Raw genomic sequence first — 18916 nt, 5'->3', positions numbered from 1 at the left:
ACCGAACCCATCCTCTCAGGACAGGACACCTCACCTGAAAGAAGAAGAAAAGAGAGCGAACAGGAGAAGAACAAGACGGATTCCGCACGCTCAGACCACTCTCGCTCCACCACAACTGAAGAGCACCAAGTTCACCAAAGTTCTTCCCACCTGCATAAATCGCCAACACTAAATACCATCAACATCAAACAAAGAAAAGTCACAATTTAATGCTTGCAAGGCTTTTGCACCTTCAAATCAAGAAATTGCAGATTCTCAATCAAAGACTGGAAACGTTGTTTTTACAATCCAAGCAAGAACAACAGCGACAAAGACAAAAATATATTAGAGTCTATGTTTTTGATAGCTACTGTCAGATAGTCGAGGACGGTACGTGTAAGGAGGAGTTCCTGTACATTTCGTATGTGAGATACTGTTTTGCTGGCTGAACTCGTGCGCTGATTTGCTGGCGAGTTCATTAAAGGCCAAACATGTTATAGCCATAGAAATCTCGACTCTTCCAAGAGATCCTCATAAACCATGTTCTAAATCAACAGTAGTATGCATACTGTATTTGTTAAGAAGTTTCCAATCGCGAGGTTCATCAGCAGCGTGTATCAACTGTATTCATCGCAGGATGTTCGTAACACCTGTTCCATAATTAAAACTAGAAAATACGCAGCTAGAAATCAGCATTCCTCATAATTTAAGAAGCAAAATTACCAGATACTCTTTTTTAAATAGCTCTCTTTTTTATGTAACAAGAAGTGAACAAGCTAAAAATAATGAAACTCAACTGGATAATTTTGCAAATTTGAAATATTATTTTATTGGCGGAAAGTCCTATGGTCAATAGTTATTAGTTAATATTAATAATTTGAATTTTATTTAAATTTATTAATTCTAAGAAATAAAGATTAATAGGAAATGTATATTAATACTAATAGTATTGAAATTATTCTTATGAGTATTTTATACAAATTAATGTAAAGTTATTCTTCAAATGTTAACATTTTAACAGACTTTTAAAGTAATGATTAAAAGTGGTAGTTTATTATAGGCAACTTTATTTGCACCAGTATTCTTGATTTACTCAACGTTGGTAAGGCTTTCGAAGCACTAAACATGTTGCTGTTTGGTTTATTCTGTTGAGGAAAGTGGTATTTATTTTAAAGTTCTTATAAGGTTAAGTTATATTGTTGCTAGTGAAAATATTAATAAAATGTAAGTATTTATAGTGTATATTGAAATTATACTTATATCAATAATTGTTTAGAAAATGGGAGGTTGGAAATTAGAGGTGGGCAAGATGGCAATGTACATGACATTCCCAGTAGCTTTGTTCCACTACTTCAATCAGCCGCAGTACTATGAGAAGTGGGTGACTGATATGAAGCAAGAATTATATCCACCAGAAAGCAAATCCAAACACAAGGAATTCAAAGATGCAATAAAGAAGATCCAGGAGAAGCAGGAGATGAAAATGCTGAAGGCTATGGAAGAGAAAAACTAAAGTATTCCTTCTACTTGCAGTGTACATATTTATTACATAATTTAGTCCAATTTCATGTCCAGTTTGTTGATCAAACCTAGGATTAGCATTAAAGGCAAAGTACATAGTAGAATGCAGAAGTTGTATCCGAACTGTTCTGCAAGCAAACCGCAGAGGAGTGGTGTCACGAGCCCCGCCATCATATCCACGCTATCATAAGCTCCCATAACCTGACCCTTCTCGCCATCCTGAACTCCTCGAATCAGAATATCATTGAACGTCACGTCTAGGAGTGTACGGCAGAAAGAAAATGGTAACATCACAGCCACCATAGCCCAGAAACTGGGAAGCAGGTAATAAGATATGAACGTGATTAAAAGTCCGGTAACGGAGAATCTTGCAATTCGTCTAACGTCATCCGCAAATGCGGATTTTATTTGCTTCGCGTATAAATTGGCGAAGATCAATACTAAGCTATGGAACGCTATAACGTAGCCAACTTCTCTATGCGAAGCTCCGAAGGACTCGTTTAGGATCATACCGAACGTTTGGTAGAATGTACTATAAACTATGGAGATGAGGAAATTTAAGCTGAAGAGAATCCTCCACTTCGGCTCGAACATTGTTTTGAACGCTGCGCCTTTCTTCGCATCGCTTATAGCAGCTACCTTCTTTGGTTTCAAACTAAATATTATTACTAAGCTAGCAGCAGTTAAACCTGAGAGCAAGAAACCAAGCTTTTTAAACCCATAGTCGGCTTCGGCTATGTGTCCTCCGATGATAGGACCCAAGATGAAGGCTATTGCCCCCAACGCTCCAACCTTTGCGTATATCTCGGATTGTTCCTCAACGCTCGCATGGTCAGCTATCAAAGCCCTGAACAAGAGCTTCGTGTGGCAAGAAAGACCTGAAATAGAGCCCTTAAAGAGAATAGTAATATAATTAACTTGATTTACCCAAGAGCAGTCGAGAGAAGATGTAGCAGTAAAGCGAATCAACTCCTAACAAAATGTAGCTGAAGAATGTTACAGTTAGTGTCAACAATGCGGCCGGTTTACGACCATTCCTGTCGCTCCAGCTGCCCTGAAAAGCTTCAGTTGTAATCTTTCGCTTTGCCAAACTTGCTTCCTTACGATTATCGGAGATGTTAACAACTGCAGAAAACTGTGCGAAGATGCGAGGAATCCTATTAGGAATTTATTGCCTCCCAGGGAGAGCACATGAACGTTGGTGGTTGGCGCAAGCAATCCGAAAGATATTATATCCTTGAAGATAAAAAGGTAAGAGCAACTTCTGCATTATATTTCTTACTTACAATGAAATTCAAGGCGTAGAGCGATTTGAACACCATAATTGTTATTTTTCCGGAGCCGAATGTGTGCTTTTCACTTATCACAGTCCACAGATAAAAACTGATTTCTTTCTAAGATAATGGCAATTATTACTAATGTAGATAATACTAATATCGTATATAGTTCTCTGTATATCAGATTATCATATACAATTTGTATTTGATGCAAGGTGGATGTCACGAATTAGTATTTTCTTATAAGAAATGTCTGTAATATAATGGAAAAAATAATCAATATTAATTACAATTGGTTTAAATAGCTGTTTATTTAATTGTTATAACGTTAACAAATCATTTTCAAATAGAATTGCATTAAAATACTTTGTAAATATATTCTATTAGCCTCATTAACAAATTAATTGTATTGCTTGCAAATAGTAATTGTCAAATAGAATAAAAATTAATAAATTTTGTACTTTAATCGTCGTGAATGTGAATCTGCGTTTGTACGGAGCAATCGTTGATGAAACTGTCGTAATAAATGCTTAAAAGAACAGCTAGAATCAGTGGTAAAATACAGAAGACTCTAAACGCATCGTTTAGGTAAATATCACAGAAAACGCCGAATATGAAAGGTAGCATCATATCCAAATACTTGTTGGTTTTCGAAATGCTTGCGGAATCACAGTATAAAGACTTGTAGGTCCAATCCATGTAGACTCTGGCGACTATTAGCGGGAAGCTGTTTAACAAGAACATAAAGAAACTGTGCGATAGACAGGCCATAATCATGCTCATGCACAAGATCGTTGTACCGATTAAGAAATTCATATGTGCGTATCGTTTAGGATCGAATTTGATTTTGGTATTGAGGAGAAACGTTGCGACAAAGAAGATTATGAAATGAAAGGACAATGTGTATCCGATTTGGATAGGCGTCGCTCCGTAAAGTTCTTTGATCAACAACGAGAACTTTGAAGAGAACACCCAAATACTGATGCGAGAAAGGAACCTCAGAGTTTTGATCTGCCATGGTGGATATTTTAAAGGATCCGCGCGCGGTTCGTTTTCCTCCAAATTCTCTACAGCTTCACAGGTCGGAATGCAGAAAGCCAAAGCTAAAAGTATACAAACGTGATTAACATCGATACTCTGCTTGCAATTCAAGCGAAAACTCACTTGTACTAATTAAATTTAAAGTTGTTAATGCGCTTGCGACGCTGTAAAAGCAAGTATCGCCTTTGCACATATCAGGAAGGAATGTTTTATTGTTCTGGTACAAATGCCCACTGAGAACTGGCCCAAATATTAAACCTAATATATAAAGTAAATTTATTGTGCTGTAGGTGCTGGATAAATCTTCAGAAGCAACATTTTTGCTGATTATTCGTTTGCACAATGTGTTTGTCTGATTGAACAAATCTAAAAACGATTAACTTGAAATTGATAGCATTGTATTTAATTTAAAAAAAAAAAGCAGTAACCCCTTACTAAAGATAATTCGAGCTGTAGCCACCAGATAAAGATTAGTTGATAAACCCAAGATTATATTTGTGATTAATTCAATTAATAAGTATTTGAATAATATGGATTCAGGATTAGCTGTGTTTTTAGCCTGAAATGATTAATTTGTTACAGCATGAATTTTCTTGGCTCTAAATTACATGGCTTACAAGGATCTTCTTTGAGTAGGTCTCAGATAAAATTGAAACAGCTGCTATTATTCCGGTGATCTTGTGACTGCCCTGCAAGGTGAATATGTGCGTATTCAATATTGGCATCAGTATCCCAATGCATGTCGCTTCCTAAAACAAAAGTTGTTTATAGATTTTTGGAACAATCTTTTTTTTTAATGTGTACTCACGAAAAATGTGATCCAATATATAGAGATTCGGGTGTATTTAGTCATGTTAAATGTTATTGTAATGTTCCACTCAGTTCCACTTGATTGGTCATTTCTGCTCTATTGAATGGATGGAATTAGGAAGTGTTATCAAGTTGCGGCACCGACAAAGATCATGTGTTTTTGACGTGGATATGATATTTAGGCAACACAATATTCACGTATCATTTTATTTTCTCCTTTACTTCTTTCAATCTATAACAAATTAGGGTGCCAATAGCTCCAGGTACTACTGCTAATAACATCACAGCATTCTCGTTGAAGGCATCACCAATCACTCCTCCAGCTATTGGTGCTATAGACCTTGCAAGGCTCATAACACTGTCCGAGGCCCCATTCAGGGAGCCCCTCTCATCTGGGCCACACTTTTCGAATAAGATTTCCATGGTGACAATCCTCAATAACGAATTGCAGATGCCAAATGGAATCAGCAGAGCTATGACATAGTAGTAGTTGGGAGATATGTAGAATCCAATGAAGCAGCTGGAAAGCATCAAGAAGGAATGATAAGCGCGTTCGTTGCAGCTCCTGTTCTTGTAGAAAGTCTTCGTTATGTAGCCGGACATGAAAGCGGCCGCAACGCCAATAACGCTGACAAGAGATATTCCATATCCCACATGCTTCTGGCTCAAATTGTATCTCTCCTTTAAATACAGCGATTGATTCACGAAGAAAATTGTTGTGGAGAGAACAAAAAGGAATTTCAGTAGAAACGAGACCCAATGTCGTTTCCAATTGATCTTTTTTAAATCCTGCACAGATTTGAACAGCTCTTCTCCAACATTAATACTCTTTTTCTTTGATTTTCTCTCTGGCAGCATATAGACAAATCCTAAAATTAACGAATTATTGCATGCATACACAAGTTATTGAGATAACTCACCAATATTAATTATAAAAATTAATCCAGTCAAGAAACAGATATACATAAATCCAGATCTAAGCTCAGACAAATGACCACCAATGATCGGTCCAATTACAAAACCCAAAGAACTGAAAGCTGTGCTATGTCCCAAAACTTTGGAATTATCTTCAGCTTTAACGAAATCGGCAATAACAGCTTTGATCAAAGTCTGTGTATGTTTAAAAATGCCTGCAAATTGAACAAATTATTACTCGTTTTTAAGAGTAGCCTTCAGAATTTACCAAGCAACAGCCGTACAATAAAAATGGAATATATTGAAGTGCTGAGACCCAGCAGAAAGTAGAATATGGAGCTCAGGAATAATGTGATCATAAACACTTGTTTCCTGCCTCGAACGTCACTCCAGCTGCCCTAAAACAAGTTCACAATCTAATCATTTTCAGTGCTTAAGGTTAAATCTCACTATGATTGGTCCAGAAAGCACTTGTAGAATGGAGTAAGAGGAACTCAGGATTCCCACAGTCAGATGTGACACTCCGAGCGATCTGATGTGTGGGGCCAAAACTGGAAATGTCAAGCCCACAGCAAACAAATCCTGCAAGCAAACATATTGAGAGTAATTACAAATTATATAAGAAACAAATTGTTGATTTTCTTACCAAGAATGATATTAGATGGGTTAAGTTTATTACGCTCTTGGGTAGATCCATGGTCGATTATTTCATTCAAACATGAATTTTTGTCAGGGACTTTTGACCGTGATATTTTGAAATCGTCACGCGTCAAGTAAATAATTGTAGCATTGTTGGTCATTATTAGTATTTACAGAAGGCTATCTCATTGATGCGCTGATATGAGCGGTAATTATTTTAATTTGAAAACCGGAAAAACCTGTATTATCTATTCTATAATTACTTCGTTCATTAAAGTTAGAGAAATTATTAAAAGTTTGATAATAGCATCAAAATTCAAATATTAATAACTTAAAAATGAAAAATTCAAAAATAATGTAATTATTTGAACGTTTTATATCAAGTAAATCTTAGAAATAATTAAATTCTTTGTTTCTGTTGTTCACAACATTAATGTTTTTGGTTTCGTGAAACCTTTGAAGATTCTGTTACAATTCGTAAAAGTTTTGAAGTCTTATTACGTGTGAAGAATAGAAACCTTTATAAGCTGTGTGGATGTTATGTGAACATTAAATATTGATATCAGTGAGGAGCGCAGAAAACAGCTAGGTTTTAATAATTTTAACGCATATTTTCTAATTATTTTATTTCTAATGCTGTGTGTTTAAGTACATGAACACTGGAGAAGACTTGCTAATTGAAAGGGAAAAAAAAAGCATTTTATCTCGAAGTTATCTACTTGAATGAAACAATAAATTACTCAGCAAAGATTCGCTTGTTTTTACCACATAATTTTCCATTATATTTAATTAATATATAATATTTTTTATAATATAATCTGCAAATAATAAAAACATTTGATGCTTGTTTATTCCATGTCGGAGCTCAAAGTTCAATTTCCAAGTATATATATTAATTTCAGAATGTCGAGGGATGTCCAAAATAAAAATCTGTTTTTTAAATATATAATATTTTATTTGTAGTTACTTTTGTATACTTAATTTTACGAATTTGTGTGTTTTTATTATATTTGTATGTATTTATCTATCGTTAAATATAAATAATTTCTAATTAAATGTACTTTGGTCAACCCTGACATCAAAATACTCGTCTGTATATTGGGTTTCATGCTTTGAAATACTAAATCAGTTCTGTATGAAATTTTAACCAGTTTGTTTTGTACTTTATTTCATCAACAAAATGCCGAAAGCCGATATGCTCATGAAGCTGCTGAAAAGCAACAACAAAGGCTTCAATACAGTCTTACAGCAGGTAAGTTTCAGGAAAATATATTATAAATAACGAATATTTATATAAGTTTTTCTTTCAGGTGAAAATTATCTCTGCGAGTGATGGAAATTGCCAAGCCACTTTTAAGGTGTCACCTGATAGTGTTAACATGTTTGGTACTTTGCATGGAGGCATTTCTGCAACATTAGTGGATGTTATTTCCAGTTTAGCTTTAAAATCACATCCACTTGGTGATAGGAAAAGTGTGTCCACTGATATACACATGACGTATGTTATCTTAGAAGTTTTAAAACTTTTCAATTCTAATTGTATTTTTTTTTTAGTTATTTAAAGTCTGCTGCTATTGGAGAAGAGATACTGATTAATGTTAAACCATTAAAAGTTGGAAAGCAAATTGCACAGCTCTATGTGGAAATCTTAAACAATGCAAATAAAGATTTGCTGGTCAAGGGGATGCACACAAAGTTCTTGATGGCTGATAAGTAATGTATTTGTATTTTTGTGCTATAAATTTTTTATGTTTTCTTTATTATTACGTGATTTGATAGAATAAAGGATATTATGAAACTGAATAGACGCATGCGTATGTATGGTTGCAAATAACTGTATATATATATATGGGACGACTTGTTTAGTATAGTTAGTGTGAGAATTATATAAGAACTTGTTTTTCTGATTGTTATTGGTTCACAATTAATTAACAAAATGCCTAAGGCAGATTTTATTATGAAGATGATTAACCAGTGCAAGGGCTTTGATGCCCTCACTAAAAATGTAAGTGTATAATGTGCTAAAACTAATTGCAATTATTAACTAAACTATTTTCAGGTGAAATATTTGTCTGCTAACAATGGTAATTGCCAGGCTACCTTGAAAGTAGAACCTGAACACACAAATCCTTTAGGTGGGCTACATGGAGGTTTCTCTGCAACCCTTGTCGATATAGTTTCTAGCATGGCTTTAGTCACACATAAGTATGGAGAAGTACCTAGTGTATCAGTGGACATGCACATGTCGTAAGTTAAGAGAACTATTGCAAATTGAAAAATGATAATAATTTCATACAAATTTCAGGTACTTAAAGTCAGCAACTGTTGGTGATGAATTAGTTATAAATGCAAAAACTTTGAGGGTTGGGAAAACCTTGGCCTTCTTGGAGGTTGAAATTTTGAATAATGCCACCAAAGATTTGTTAGTCAAGGGCAGTCACACAAAATTCCTGATGAAACCTAAATAAACTAAACATCGTATCTTAATAATTTATTGTTCATTTCCTATAAATTAATCCGCTATGTAATAAATATAGATATAAATTACAACCAAAATACTAGTAAAAAGATTAATACCAGACAAAACATAACTGTTCAGACGGCCGGCGTTCAAAGTCCAAAGTATTACAAATCCGCGATGGATGTGTGCACATTTCGTAGTATACATGACTCATAAGATTAATAAATTGTATATTTGTTTGTACTGAAACTTTCTTAACTATTTGAACAAAATAATTTAAGTGGTTTAAATGATATAAGTTTTATCATTAAAAGATTAATCCATATTTGCTAATTTTTTTCTTAATATCTATATCATCACAGTATATCTATATTAATTATAATATGTCAAACTCAGATGCTTTTGTGATTTTAAAGTTACAATAATTAATTATATTGTAATAATTAATAATACAACATTTTGCAGAAAAAGAAATTAGTTGTTTAGTTTAATCTATATCCGATAGGTGGCAATTACAGAAGCAACAAGTTTCATTTCATAGAACTTCCCGCCCAAAAATGTTCGTTTATTTACATGGTTGCTGTATTCCGGCATGTACGGTGTTTTAATTATTGTACGAGCTTTACCGAGTGATTTTGAAAATATATTAGGACTTATAAATACAAGACTATTGCAAGGTAAATAAAAGTAATGCACAGTAAATATTTATTATAATTGAAGTGATGATTATCTTGCAGATGACACGTACAAGACATGGAGATAGCTCCCCCAATAATAGTACTCCAAATCTCTCAGGTAAACTTGCTAATAAACCAAAGAGGAAGAAAACGAAGAATGTTACTATTTGCCAGGGCAGTATCAAGCAAGTAATAAGTAAGAAGCTGATAAAAGAAATGAACAGACTCCAGGTTACAGTACATGACATAATCCCAAAACTACCATTCTGTCGGCTTATCAAGGAATTGATGCACCAGTTTGGGGCTGATCGCATACAAGGAATAGCTTTGCAGGGCTTGCAGGCAGCGGCTGAAATGTATTTGGTGCAGCTCTTTGAGGACAGCAACTTATGCACACACCATGGTAAAAGGGCCACCTTGATGCCACCAGATATGAAGCTCGTCTTAACGTTGCGGTCCAGATATGATAATATTGCTGTAGATTCATTGTAAAACGTCCCTATTTATTTTATGTGTTTTACTTATTTTTATGTATGTTTTAATAAAATTTTAATTTCTTATGTTTAGAAGTTTATTTTGTTGTGGGGACAAATCTTTAGATGGTTACTCAGCGTTGCTGATTGCACAAAATGTTGGTTGCAAGCCAAGCAACTATATGGCTTTATGCCTGTGTGAGTCATTATGTGAGATTTAAGGGTTTGCGGATCGAGGAATGATTTTCCGCACATATTGCATTGGTGTTTCCTATCGTTCCTGTGGGATCTCATATGTACCTGAAAAAATAAAGATTCAGCAAACTGTTTTATTTAGCTGAAACAGTGAGCTCACTCTCAGATGACTTGCTGCTATGTACTTCTTTGGACATAGAGTGCAACTGTATGGTCTATCTCCAGTGTGGTATCTCAAATGAGTGTCTCTTGTATCCTTATGCCTGAAAGCCTTTCCACAGTGCCAGCACTTGTATGGTAACTCTCCTGTGTGACGTAAATTATGCTTCTTCAGTTGACTGCTTGCTGTGAATAAATGAAACTTGAATACTTTCCAAAATCTTTGAAATCGCTTACTGGTAAAGGAATGATCGCATCTGGTGCATTTGTAAGGTCTTAACCCAGTGTGAATCCTAACGTGAACATCCAAATTGGCCGTAGTTGCAAAGGCCTTTCCGCAGATGCTGCAAATATGTGGCCTTTCGCCCGTGTGCAGCTTCAAGTGTACGTTGTAGTTGGATGTGTGTCTGAAGCTCTTTCCGCAGATGTTGCACTTGTGTTGCTTGATGTTCTTGTGGATTAGCCTGTGCTTGTGCAGAGAACTGGGAAGCGAGAAGGTCTTGTGGCAGATCTCGCACTGCAGAGGACGTTCTCCAGTGTGCGTCCTCAGGTGGATCAACAACACCTTATTCTGCGTATACTTCTTGCCGCAGATCGAGCATTCGAACTTTCGCTTCATGCAGTCGTTCTGCGTGTGCATCTTGAAGTGCTCTTTCAATCCTTTGTTCTCCGTGTAACTTTTGCCGCAGATCTAAAAGCAAAAAAAGAATTCATGCATGTCAGGACAACGAATGGAAGCGCCAGTACGTTGCAGGTAAATGGTTTATTCAACATCTTCCGTTTCTCCAGTTTGGCAGGTTGCTCGATGGAATGCTCCAACGTGTGCTCCGATAGAGCGTTCGGACTGGTGAAGTTCTTTCCACACACGTTACAAAAGTACATTATGTTATGCGTGTGGATCTTCAAATGTTCCCCTAAGCTCCAATCATCTACAAATATGAAAGAAACTTAACATTTTTGGGCTTCCAGAAAGTATTACAATATCAATTTCCAATTAGACATCTTTGATACAAGAATTTACCTTTAAATGTATTATTACAGAATTGACATTTAAAAAATTCATCCAAGCTGAATTCATCACAAATAATATCCTGGGAATCCCTACTGGGATTGATCAAAGGTACCTCAGGCTCCCAAGTTGGTGGCAAACACTGCTCAGCAATGGTCTGCAAACTCTGCATGGTTTCAGCCAAAGAATCTATCATCAATTGAATTAAACATAATACAATTCAAAGGAAGCACACATCATTTACACACCAGGTCCTCCACCTGTGAAGCTATGAACAAACGAGTGACTGGCATCATTGAATATATCACTGAAAAGGGATGATTGTAGGGCATCAGTGCTAGTGAATATATTGGTGTTTTTAGGATCCTGCATTAGATTATCTGTGGACACCTGAGACAGGTACTCATGCAATGTAGCATCAGACTTCTCGCACAACTGCTTGAAGCTGTAGAACCTGTTGATCATTTGCAGGCACTGTGTGCATATCAATGCTGGCAAACCATCTCCTTCCATCACCTTCAAAATAACGCACAAGTATCACGTAAGTATGCCTAATCCCAAAAGTAAACAAAATATGTACCTGTACTGATGTAATGGTCATAAGCATATTGGGCAGGCAGGCACCAAACAGAGGCTTCATGGAGCATTTCTCTATCAGGCATGCTCTGCAGATCTTCTCCAAGTTTATATTGAAATCCATATCCTTTAGCCTCACCTGATTATTACTTCTGAAACACTAAATCTCTAAATCGCTAAGCCTCATCACATTTCACTACCGCTGGATTATAAATGTAAATAATTCGATAGATCACCTCATATACATCTATTATTTGATCTACATGTAGGAAGATTGTAACTACTTACATTATGCAATTTTATTTAGAACATTAATCGAAACTTTATTAAACAAAATTATAAAAGATTTGAATGAAAATATTTATTCTTACAAATATATTTGTAGATTTATTGTAATTATTTATATTACTAATGTTATTTTTTAAATATGTTGGAGATTTAATGTACGTTGTAATATATATAATAAAATCTTTAATTGTAGTACTTTTTGTATAACTACTCAATCAAATTACGAAATGTTATAAATAATTTATATTAGTGTATGTTTGGTTGCTATTGTTTTGCAAGAAATTACGTTATTTGCGAACAGTAGTAAACTGATTAACATTACGTAACTTTCGAGAAATTTATAAGATTAGATTCTAATAGGATTTCCAAAAAGAATCAACAATATAACTCAAAACTGTAGAATTGCGCGATATGTGAAGGAGAAAAAGTTGCTATTCAAGTATTTTTTTATGAAAACTCGAGCAGAAAACGATTGATCCTAAAATTGCTTTCCGGTCTCTAAAAATTATAAATTTATGTTCTCATAAACTAATGAACTTTTCTTTGATTTATTATGATCAGGTTTGGAACTCTTGATGTTGCGATCCGACAGATTTTCAGTTTTCCCTGTTATTTATTAATTTCTCGAAAATTACGTAACTTTCATGCATTTTTATTGTTGCTTAAGAAGGGCGCAACCCTTACGCAATGTATCTTGTAAGAAAAAATCATGTTCTTGAAGTAATAAAGACACGGCAATTTTCCATTTCTTAATTTTTCATTAATTACTCGACTTAAATTCAAATTAAAGCTTAATATCTCATTTTTGATGCTTAGTCTTCCGTTTGCTACTAAAATCATTAATAAGAAAGTTATTAAGAGTCCGCGGTGTTCGCGAATCGCAACACAAGTCCCTCAAATCAGAAAATGTCAAAGTTTCTTAATTAATTATGAAGACTCTATTGCGGCTACAAACCAAAATTTAAGCTTATTTTAATCTCTATATATTCAAGATCAACATCCATGTCCAATATTCTTCTGGGAGCTGGAGTTTAAGAAAATACAAGTCATTTTCTAAGACGCTATTTTCCCCATCTGTCATTTGCCAAAGTTTGTTAATTATGAACATCCATGTTCAAAATTCTTCTGGGAGCTGATGTGTACGAAAGTGGAGGCTAATTTCGAAGATGTCATTTTGTCAACAATAATCTGTGAAATATCAAAATTTCTTAATTAATTATGAAGACTCCATTACGGCTACAAACCTATATTTACACTTACTTTAATCTTTATATATTCAAGATCAATATCCATGTTCAACATTCTTCTGGGAGCTGGAGTTTAAGAAAATACAAGTCATTTTCTAAGACTCTATTTCCCCCATCTGTCATATGCCAAAGATTGTTAATTACGAATAAACCATTGCAGCTACAAACCTATATTTACGCTTACTTTAATCTTTATATATTCAAGATCATCATCAATGTCCAACATTCTTCTGGGAGTTGGAGTTTAAGAAAATACAAGTCATTTTCTAAGACGCTATTTTCCCCATCTGTAATTGTTAATTACGAATAAACCATTGCAGCTACAAACACATATTTAAACTTATTTTAATCTCTGTATATTCAAGATCAATATCCATGTTCAACATTCTTCTGGGAGCTAGAGTTTAAGAAAATACAAGTCATTTTCTAAGACGCTATTTTCCCCATCTGTCATTTGCCAAAGTTTGTTAATTATGAATAAACCATTGCAGCTACATACCTATATTTACGCTTATTTTAATCTTTATATATTCAAGATCATCATCCATGTCCAACATTCTTCTGGGAGCTTCTGATTACGAAAATACAGGCCATATTCTAAGATGTTATTTTCCTACTTGTTCAACAAAGTTATAAGTATGATTAGTTGCCTGCACTTTAGGCGTAAAATAAATATAGCGTTTTTATGGTAGCTAGCACCATCTGTTAGCAATATGTCAAAGATTGTAGTTCGAGCATTTTGGCGCTGTTTAAAATCGACTTCCTCGAAAACGTTTTAATATAATTAAACGAACATTTTAAAATGAAGAAAAGGCAATTCGAATTACGTGAGTACAATTACTGAATTGAAATATTAATTGGTTTGCAAGATATGATCGTTTGAATTACTGCAAACAGCGCAATCTGTCGGCAATTAAGACAACCATCGCCATCCTTATATACATTCCTGTATATTTGGTTGCCTATAATATTTGAATTTGAAAACAAAAATTATAAAACTCTTAATAATTATTTAGTAGATGATGATTCATATAGATTACGTTAATATCAATAATACATTCCACAAGAATATCAATATAAAAGGCCTTTAATATTATTTATTTAAGGCTATGTATATATAATTATCAATGTTACACCGACTATATTACGTGATTATATGGATACAGTATGTTTTTCATGTGCCTTTATATACATTTATGTAATGTAGATTTGAAAGTCGAACGACAAAATTGTATTATTTTTATTATATAATAAGATCAATTATTCATTGCTTTCGAAAGCAATCTCCGTTGCGGCTTGTACGTAAAAAGTACCCTCCTTCAAGAAGTTCTCGAATTGCTTAACCGTCTCGATTTGGAAAACGTTGAAATCGTTTGCGACCAAATTGGCGATTATCGAATACTTCAGCTCTTTGACAATTTTGCTTGTCTCTACGGTGCGGTTCATCAAGAATTCAATTAATCCTAGATATTGAAACATATTATATAATATAGATAGAATGACAGTGCTGCTTACCAGGAAATTGTTTGATCCTGGTTTGACCCCAGACGTAAGCTGATAAGGAATTGATAATGCCGAGACCACCCAGTCGCACCTCCTCGAAAGGATTGTGGACGAAATGCATGACTAAATCCATAGGGTTTTGACTGAAGGCTTCGAACCATTTCAGGCAGATCTCCGAGTCAATCTCGTTACCATTGACTTTGAGCAGATCCTCCATCCAGCACAGAATGAGGACCTTGTCTTTGGTGGGAAGGTTCTGCAAACGATTAGAGATCGATCTGATCGCCCTCGTCATTTTATCGCCGACTAAACCAAAAGCTCGCGTTACATTATGAGTTATAGCTTGAGTTTAAGGTTTACCGAAAGAATCGATGATCGCTTTGTCCGAGGACGCGATGTAGGCTAACGTCTCCAGCGAGACTTTAACGGCTGTGTAATCGGAGCTCTCTAGATTCACGAAAATCTTGTCGAAAATCTGCGGATATTTGTTGAAAACCTGGTTGGGCTTGCAGTGAGCCATGTGACCGAAGAATTTCAATATTCCTGCGAGAAATAATTAGTAAAAAACACATAATATCTAAACTAGGTCTTACCAGGCTCGCAGAGCTGCTGAAAGATTGGATCATCGGCGTTCATGATCTGCCTGAAAATCCTGTCGATGCAGGACTCGTTATCCAAATAGTCGTAGCCGTAATCGAATTTAACTAACTTGGATATGATCTCTATGATGTTGAGCCGAAGCAGAACATCTTTGCTGGTGATCTCGTTCATCATCGGTGATAATAAACCAGCCGAGACGATCTTATTATGAGCCTCGCGACTCGTGCTGCAAATATCCACGAATAACTCGTAGAATCTCAACCGAACAATCTCGTTGATCGCCATCATCTCTCTGATTGTCGACAGTACATTGCTTGTCAGTAAACTATCTGTAGCGATTGTTCCAAAGCAAACAATGATGTTGCTTGCCGTTACTGCTACCTGCAGGTTCTCGACGCCCACGCATTTGATAACGTTCGTGAGAAGCAGTCTTTTACTCAATTCACTAACGAGCTGATGCTTCCTGGCGTTCTCGCATTTGACCAGTCTTGAGATCTCATTGAGAGCCATCAACTTAACGCCAGAATTCGGGTGTGTCAGCGCCCGTTCTAGTGGAATGCTGTATCTGTTAGTTGTTTCAGCAATGTCAAGTTTCTCCAAACATAGAGACAATACCTCACAGGCCAAATCAACTTGCTCACTGCCACAATAATCAATTAGAACATGGACTTGTTTCAATTACAGTTACAGTTTACCTGTTGGAATCATTTAAACAGTCAAACACCAAAGGCAGCTGCAGGATCTCTGCAGTCTGTGTTGCCTCACTATCCGAGACCTCCTGAAAATGCTCCTTGATCTCATTTAGTGTGGATATCCTTAGATCTTCATTCAGCAGCTTGGATAGTTTGTCAGCACACCAGTCCTCTTTGGATGCCATACTTGGATTACTCTATATTCAAAATTCTAAAAATATATATATTTTAAATTAAGGCAAAGCTGGTTATGTTTTTATTATGATTTTGATTTGTCACCCTACTGTCAAATAATGAAGTATACTTGGTTGCCTGCCTTACATAAATATATACATACCTCAATTTATTGCAGTGTTTCTCAAACTTAGGATATTCAGAACATATATTTTATCTCTTGTGACTATGGTCGCCTGTATCACGAAAATCTGATACGAAAGGTCGTTGGTTCGATTCCCAAAAAACCAACATACATTTGTAGAAATAGGGCTGGAAGAGATTTATATCAATAAATAAATTTTTATTTAAAAAACAAATTTATCTCTTCTCTCACATTTACTTTAGCTAGTGTCACAAATAGAATATTTTGATATATACTTTATAGACAGCCAATTAATTTAATTACTATCAGAAATAATTAAATTCAACATTAAATCATTTAAAAAACTGCATAAATAATAGTTTACAAGCTCTCATTGCCTCAGAGAACACTAGAGTGTACTGTCGTGTCTCAGGGATGGAATTCTGGACATAGTGAAATAATGTCTGGTGTTGTCGTTGTGGAGTTTCAGTGTAGGAATTAAATAATTCAATTGGTTTAAAACAGGTTTATTATAATAATTGGTACTCTTGAGGTCCTTTCCAAGACAAAGTAGATACTTTAAAATATTGACTAAGACTCTATCAGTCTAAAGGTTTTACTGAGACTAATTCTAAATACTTATTCTACTTACAAAGTGGTTTTGTTTATTATAAAACCGGGACAAAATCCTATGCATTTGTTTATTTGAAAAATATGATCCATTACGATTGTACGTATAACGATCATTATGTGATTATAATAAGGACTTGAATTTGCAGTAAAGTTATAGGAGTATTGATGGGAATGTATACGAATGTATCTCTTTTGTTTATATTAAAATGTATCGAACTGGGATCACGGTATAGATTCATTTATACTGATGGTTATGTTTATATAATAATGCGACTAAGAGACGCCGTGGATGTCTCTAATTTATCAATACACTATATTAATAATAACAATTATAATAATAATGATTGTACACAACAGTACAATGCTTTGCTTTACTTCATTAAGTACACGAACATAGTTATATAATTTTAAATTTTGAACTCCCACTTACTCATATTTTGTCCTTCCAAGGTCTTCCCCGTCACCCTTGTGCTGAACCACGGTTTGAAAATTTGTTACTTTTTGTTACGCTTTGTCACCACTTCTGGATTACCATTCTCTCCAATCCTATCCAGAATTACGCTAGCAGCAGTAATGAACTTTAGTAGAGTAGAGGGGGTCTATATCGCAAGCCCGACAACCGAAAGACCGTCTATTGAAAGCCCGACGTTCGAAATCCCGACAGTGTCTTTTATTATTATAATTTCTACAATAACATTTTGTATTATTCTACTATATTTTAATAGGTACGACGGATACTGAAAAAAATATTTTTACTAAGCCTTAGATCGATGGCTCTTTTGCCCGATTATTAATTGTTGTTATTTATTCTTGATAGCAATAAATAATATTAATTATTATTGTATTTTTTTTTTCGTTGTCTTATTCATTATAAAACTTAAGAAATATTCTATAATAAAAGTAGTTTATGTTATTAACAATAAATAACAACAATTAATAATCTTATTAAGTTTTAGATTGTCGGGATTATTGTTTATTAGTCGGGATTTTGACATAGTCGGGATTTCGAACGTCGGGTTTTCAATACACTCGGGATTTCGGTTGTTGGGCTTGCGATTGCCACCTGAGTTAGGGAAAGTGTTTAAAGAAGAAGAAGAAAAGTTTACAATTTAATAATATGCATTTTATAAAACAATTATACAAACAGCAATGTTCTTTATATTATTTTGTTATAGAAATAAACAATAAAAATAACGAAAGATAATAATGCATTGTACAATATGTTTGATTGCATTCGACAATGCAGGGATTATTTAACGAAAACATGTTTTAATCCCACAGATAATAAAGCTCTATCTGAGCAAAATATAATAAACATTCTCAAATTATTAACAAACATGACAATATTTCGTTGAGATCGGACATTGATTGTTTTATATAATACTTTCATATAAATATAGATATTTATCAAATATAAAATCTTCTCGATGGCAACAAAATTTCATTATTTTATATAATAATTTAATATAAATTAAGAGATTTATCAACAATGATTTTATTTATGTTTATTATTGAATTGAGTATTGTAAATTTTAAGTTTGTTGACTGGATAAAAAGACGTATGGTTAATAGCATTTTGTAGCAGTTGAATTTTATAATTTATTAGATTAAAACAAGTTTAAGCACCAACTGTGTTATTATTATACAATTCTATATAAAGTAGATAAGAGAATTAATGTAAAGTAAATAGTGAATTGATTAAAATATTTCAATACTTATTAATAATTAATTTTAAGCCAGAAATATTTGTATAATGATTGTGCATGATTTAAGTGATTCATTAATAGTTATCAAATAAGTGTCTTAATCAAAATTAGATATATTTGAATGAGGTGAGGGCTCGCTGCCTGAAGTGTGGCTGCAATTGCAAAATCGATGAAGTGTTTGATATGTTTTTTTTTCTTGTTCTTACTGTAATCCTAT

At 34.3% G+C, this 18916-nt stretch overlaps 7 protein-coding genes across 10 annotated transcripts; 3 read left to right on the top strand and 4 right to left on the bottom strand.

Annotated features, from left to right (window-relative positions):
- The first annotated feature begins 1102 nt into the window (after positions 1-1102).
- Positions 1103-1631, top strand: LOC108566586 (protein PET100 homolog, mitochondrial-like). 2 transcript variants are annotated; one of them, XM_017926560.1, is made up of 3 exons: positions 1103-1203; positions 1256-1493; positions 1555-1631. In XM_017926560.1, the coding sequence occupies exon 2, from the start codon at positions 1259-1261 to the stop codon at positions 1490-1492; it is 234 nt and encodes a 77-aa protein (XP_017782049.1). In that variant the 5' UTR covers positions 1103-1203; positions 1256-1258; the 3' UTR covers position 1493; positions 1555-1631. The 2 variants fall into 2 exon arrangements, with proteins under 2 accessions (XP_017782049.1, XP_017782048.1); XM_017926559.1 differs by having other exon boundaries at positions 1256-1601.
- On the bottom strand, positions 1495-4780 carry LOC108566585 (major facilitator superfamily domain-containing protein 9-like). Of its 2 annotated transcripts, none has more exons than XM_017926558.1 (5): positions 4436-4514; positions 2787-3030; positions 2605-2736; positions 2428-2554; positions 1495-2378 (listed from the first exon to the last, which is right to left on the bottom strand). In XM_017926558.1, exons 2-5 carry the CDS (start codon positions 2820-2822, stop codon positions 1534-1536), a joined length of 1140 nt encoding a protein of 379 aa, XP_017782047.1. In that variant the 5' UTR covers positions 2823-3030; positions 4436-4514; the 3' UTR covers positions 1495-1533. The 2 variants fall into 2 exon arrangements, with proteins under 2 accessions (XP_017782047.1, XP_017782046.1); XM_017926557.1 differs by lacking the exons at positions 1495-2378; positions 2428-2554; positions 2605-2736; positions 2787-3030 and adding exons at positions 3170-3880; positions 3942-4184; positions 4254-4377; positions 4627-4780 and having other exon boundaries at positions 4436-4567.
- Positions 4781-4821: 41 nt separating this feature from the next.
- Positions 4822-6408, bottom strand: LOC108566584 (major facilitator superfamily domain-containing protein 9-like). Its single transcript, XM_017926556.1, has 5 exons — positions 6190-6408; positions 5994-6125; positions 5812-5941; positions 5549-5758; positions 4822-5497 (listed from the first exon to the last, which is right to left on the bottom strand). The coding sequence occupies exons 1-5, from the start codon at positions 6238-6240 to the stop codon at positions 4830-4832; spliced, it is 1191 nt and encodes a 396-aa protein (XP_017782045.1). The 5' UTR covers positions 6241-6408; the 3' UTR covers positions 4822-4829.
- Positions 6409-7304: 896 nt separating this feature from the next.
- Positions 7305-8667, top strand: LOC108566576. The gene is made up of 7 exons (XM_017926544.1): positions 7305-7434; positions 7493-7680; positions 7737-7895; positions 7962-7996; positions 8075-8187; positions 8242-8429; positions 8488-8667. The coding sequence occupies exons 1-7, from the start codon at positions 7363-7365 to the stop codon at positions 8648-8650; spliced, it is 918 nt and encodes a 305-aa protein (XP_017782033.1). The 5' UTR covers positions 7305-7362; the 3' UTR covers positions 8651-8667.
- A 317-nt stretch (positions 8668-8984) lies between these two features.
- On the top strand, positions 8985-9880 carry LOC108566578 (histone H3-5-like). Of its 2 annotated transcripts, none has more exons than XM_017926546.1 (2): positions 8985-9320; positions 9364-9880. In XM_017926546.1, the coding sequence occupies exons 1-2, from the start codon at positions 9236-9238 to the stop codon at positions 9810-9812; spliced, it is 534 nt and encodes a 177-aa protein (XP_017782035.1). In that variant the 5' UTR covers positions 8985-9235; the 3' UTR covers positions 9813-9880. The 2 variants fall into 2 exon arrangements, with proteins under 2 accessions (XP_017782035.1, XP_017782036.1); XM_017926547.1 differs by having other exon boundaries at positions 9237-9320; positions 9381-9880.
- On the bottom strand, positions 9794-11967 carry LOC108566577 (zinc finger protein OZF-like). Its single transcript, XM_017926545.1, has 7 exons — positions 11737-11967; positions 11405-11672; positions 11169-11345; positions 10895-11076; positions 10385-10838; positions 10149-10333; positions 9794-10093 (listed from the first exon to the last, which is right to left on the bottom strand). The coding sequence occupies exons 1-7, from the start codon at positions 11854-11856 to the stop codon at positions 9884-9886; spliced, it is 1596 nt and encodes a 531-aa protein (XP_017782034.1). The 5' UTR covers positions 11857-11967; the 3' UTR covers positions 9794-9883.
- Positions 11968-14349: 2382 nt separating this feature from the next.
- Positions 14350-16414, bottom strand: LOC108566583 (26S proteasome non-ATPase regulatory subunit 5-like). The gene is made up of 5 exons (XM_017926555.1): positions 16066-16414; positions 15364-16010; positions 15131-15313; positions 14783-15076; positions 14350-14730 (listed from the first exon to the last, which is right to left on the bottom strand). The coding sequence occupies exons 1-5, from the start codon at positions 16245-16247 to the stop codon at positions 14528-14530; spliced, it is 1509 nt and encodes a 502-aa protein (XP_017782044.1). The 5' UTR covers positions 16248-16414; the 3' UTR covers positions 14350-14527.
- Between the last annotated feature and the right edge of the window lie 2502 nt (positions 16415-18916).

The sequence above is a fragment of the Nicrophorus vespilloides genome, unplaced genomic scaffold (assembly GCF_001412225.1).
Source record: "Nicrophorus vespilloides isolate i.1.1-1 unplaced genomic scaffold, Nicve_v1.0, whole genome shotgun sequence".
NCBI classification, from domain to species: domain Eukaryota; kingdom Metazoa; phylum Arthropoda; class Insecta; order Coleoptera; family Silphidae; genus Nicrophorus; species Nicrophorus vespilloides.
The sequence above is the reverse complement of the archived record's forward strand: the minus strand, read 5'-3'. Positions and strand labels throughout refer to the sequence as shown.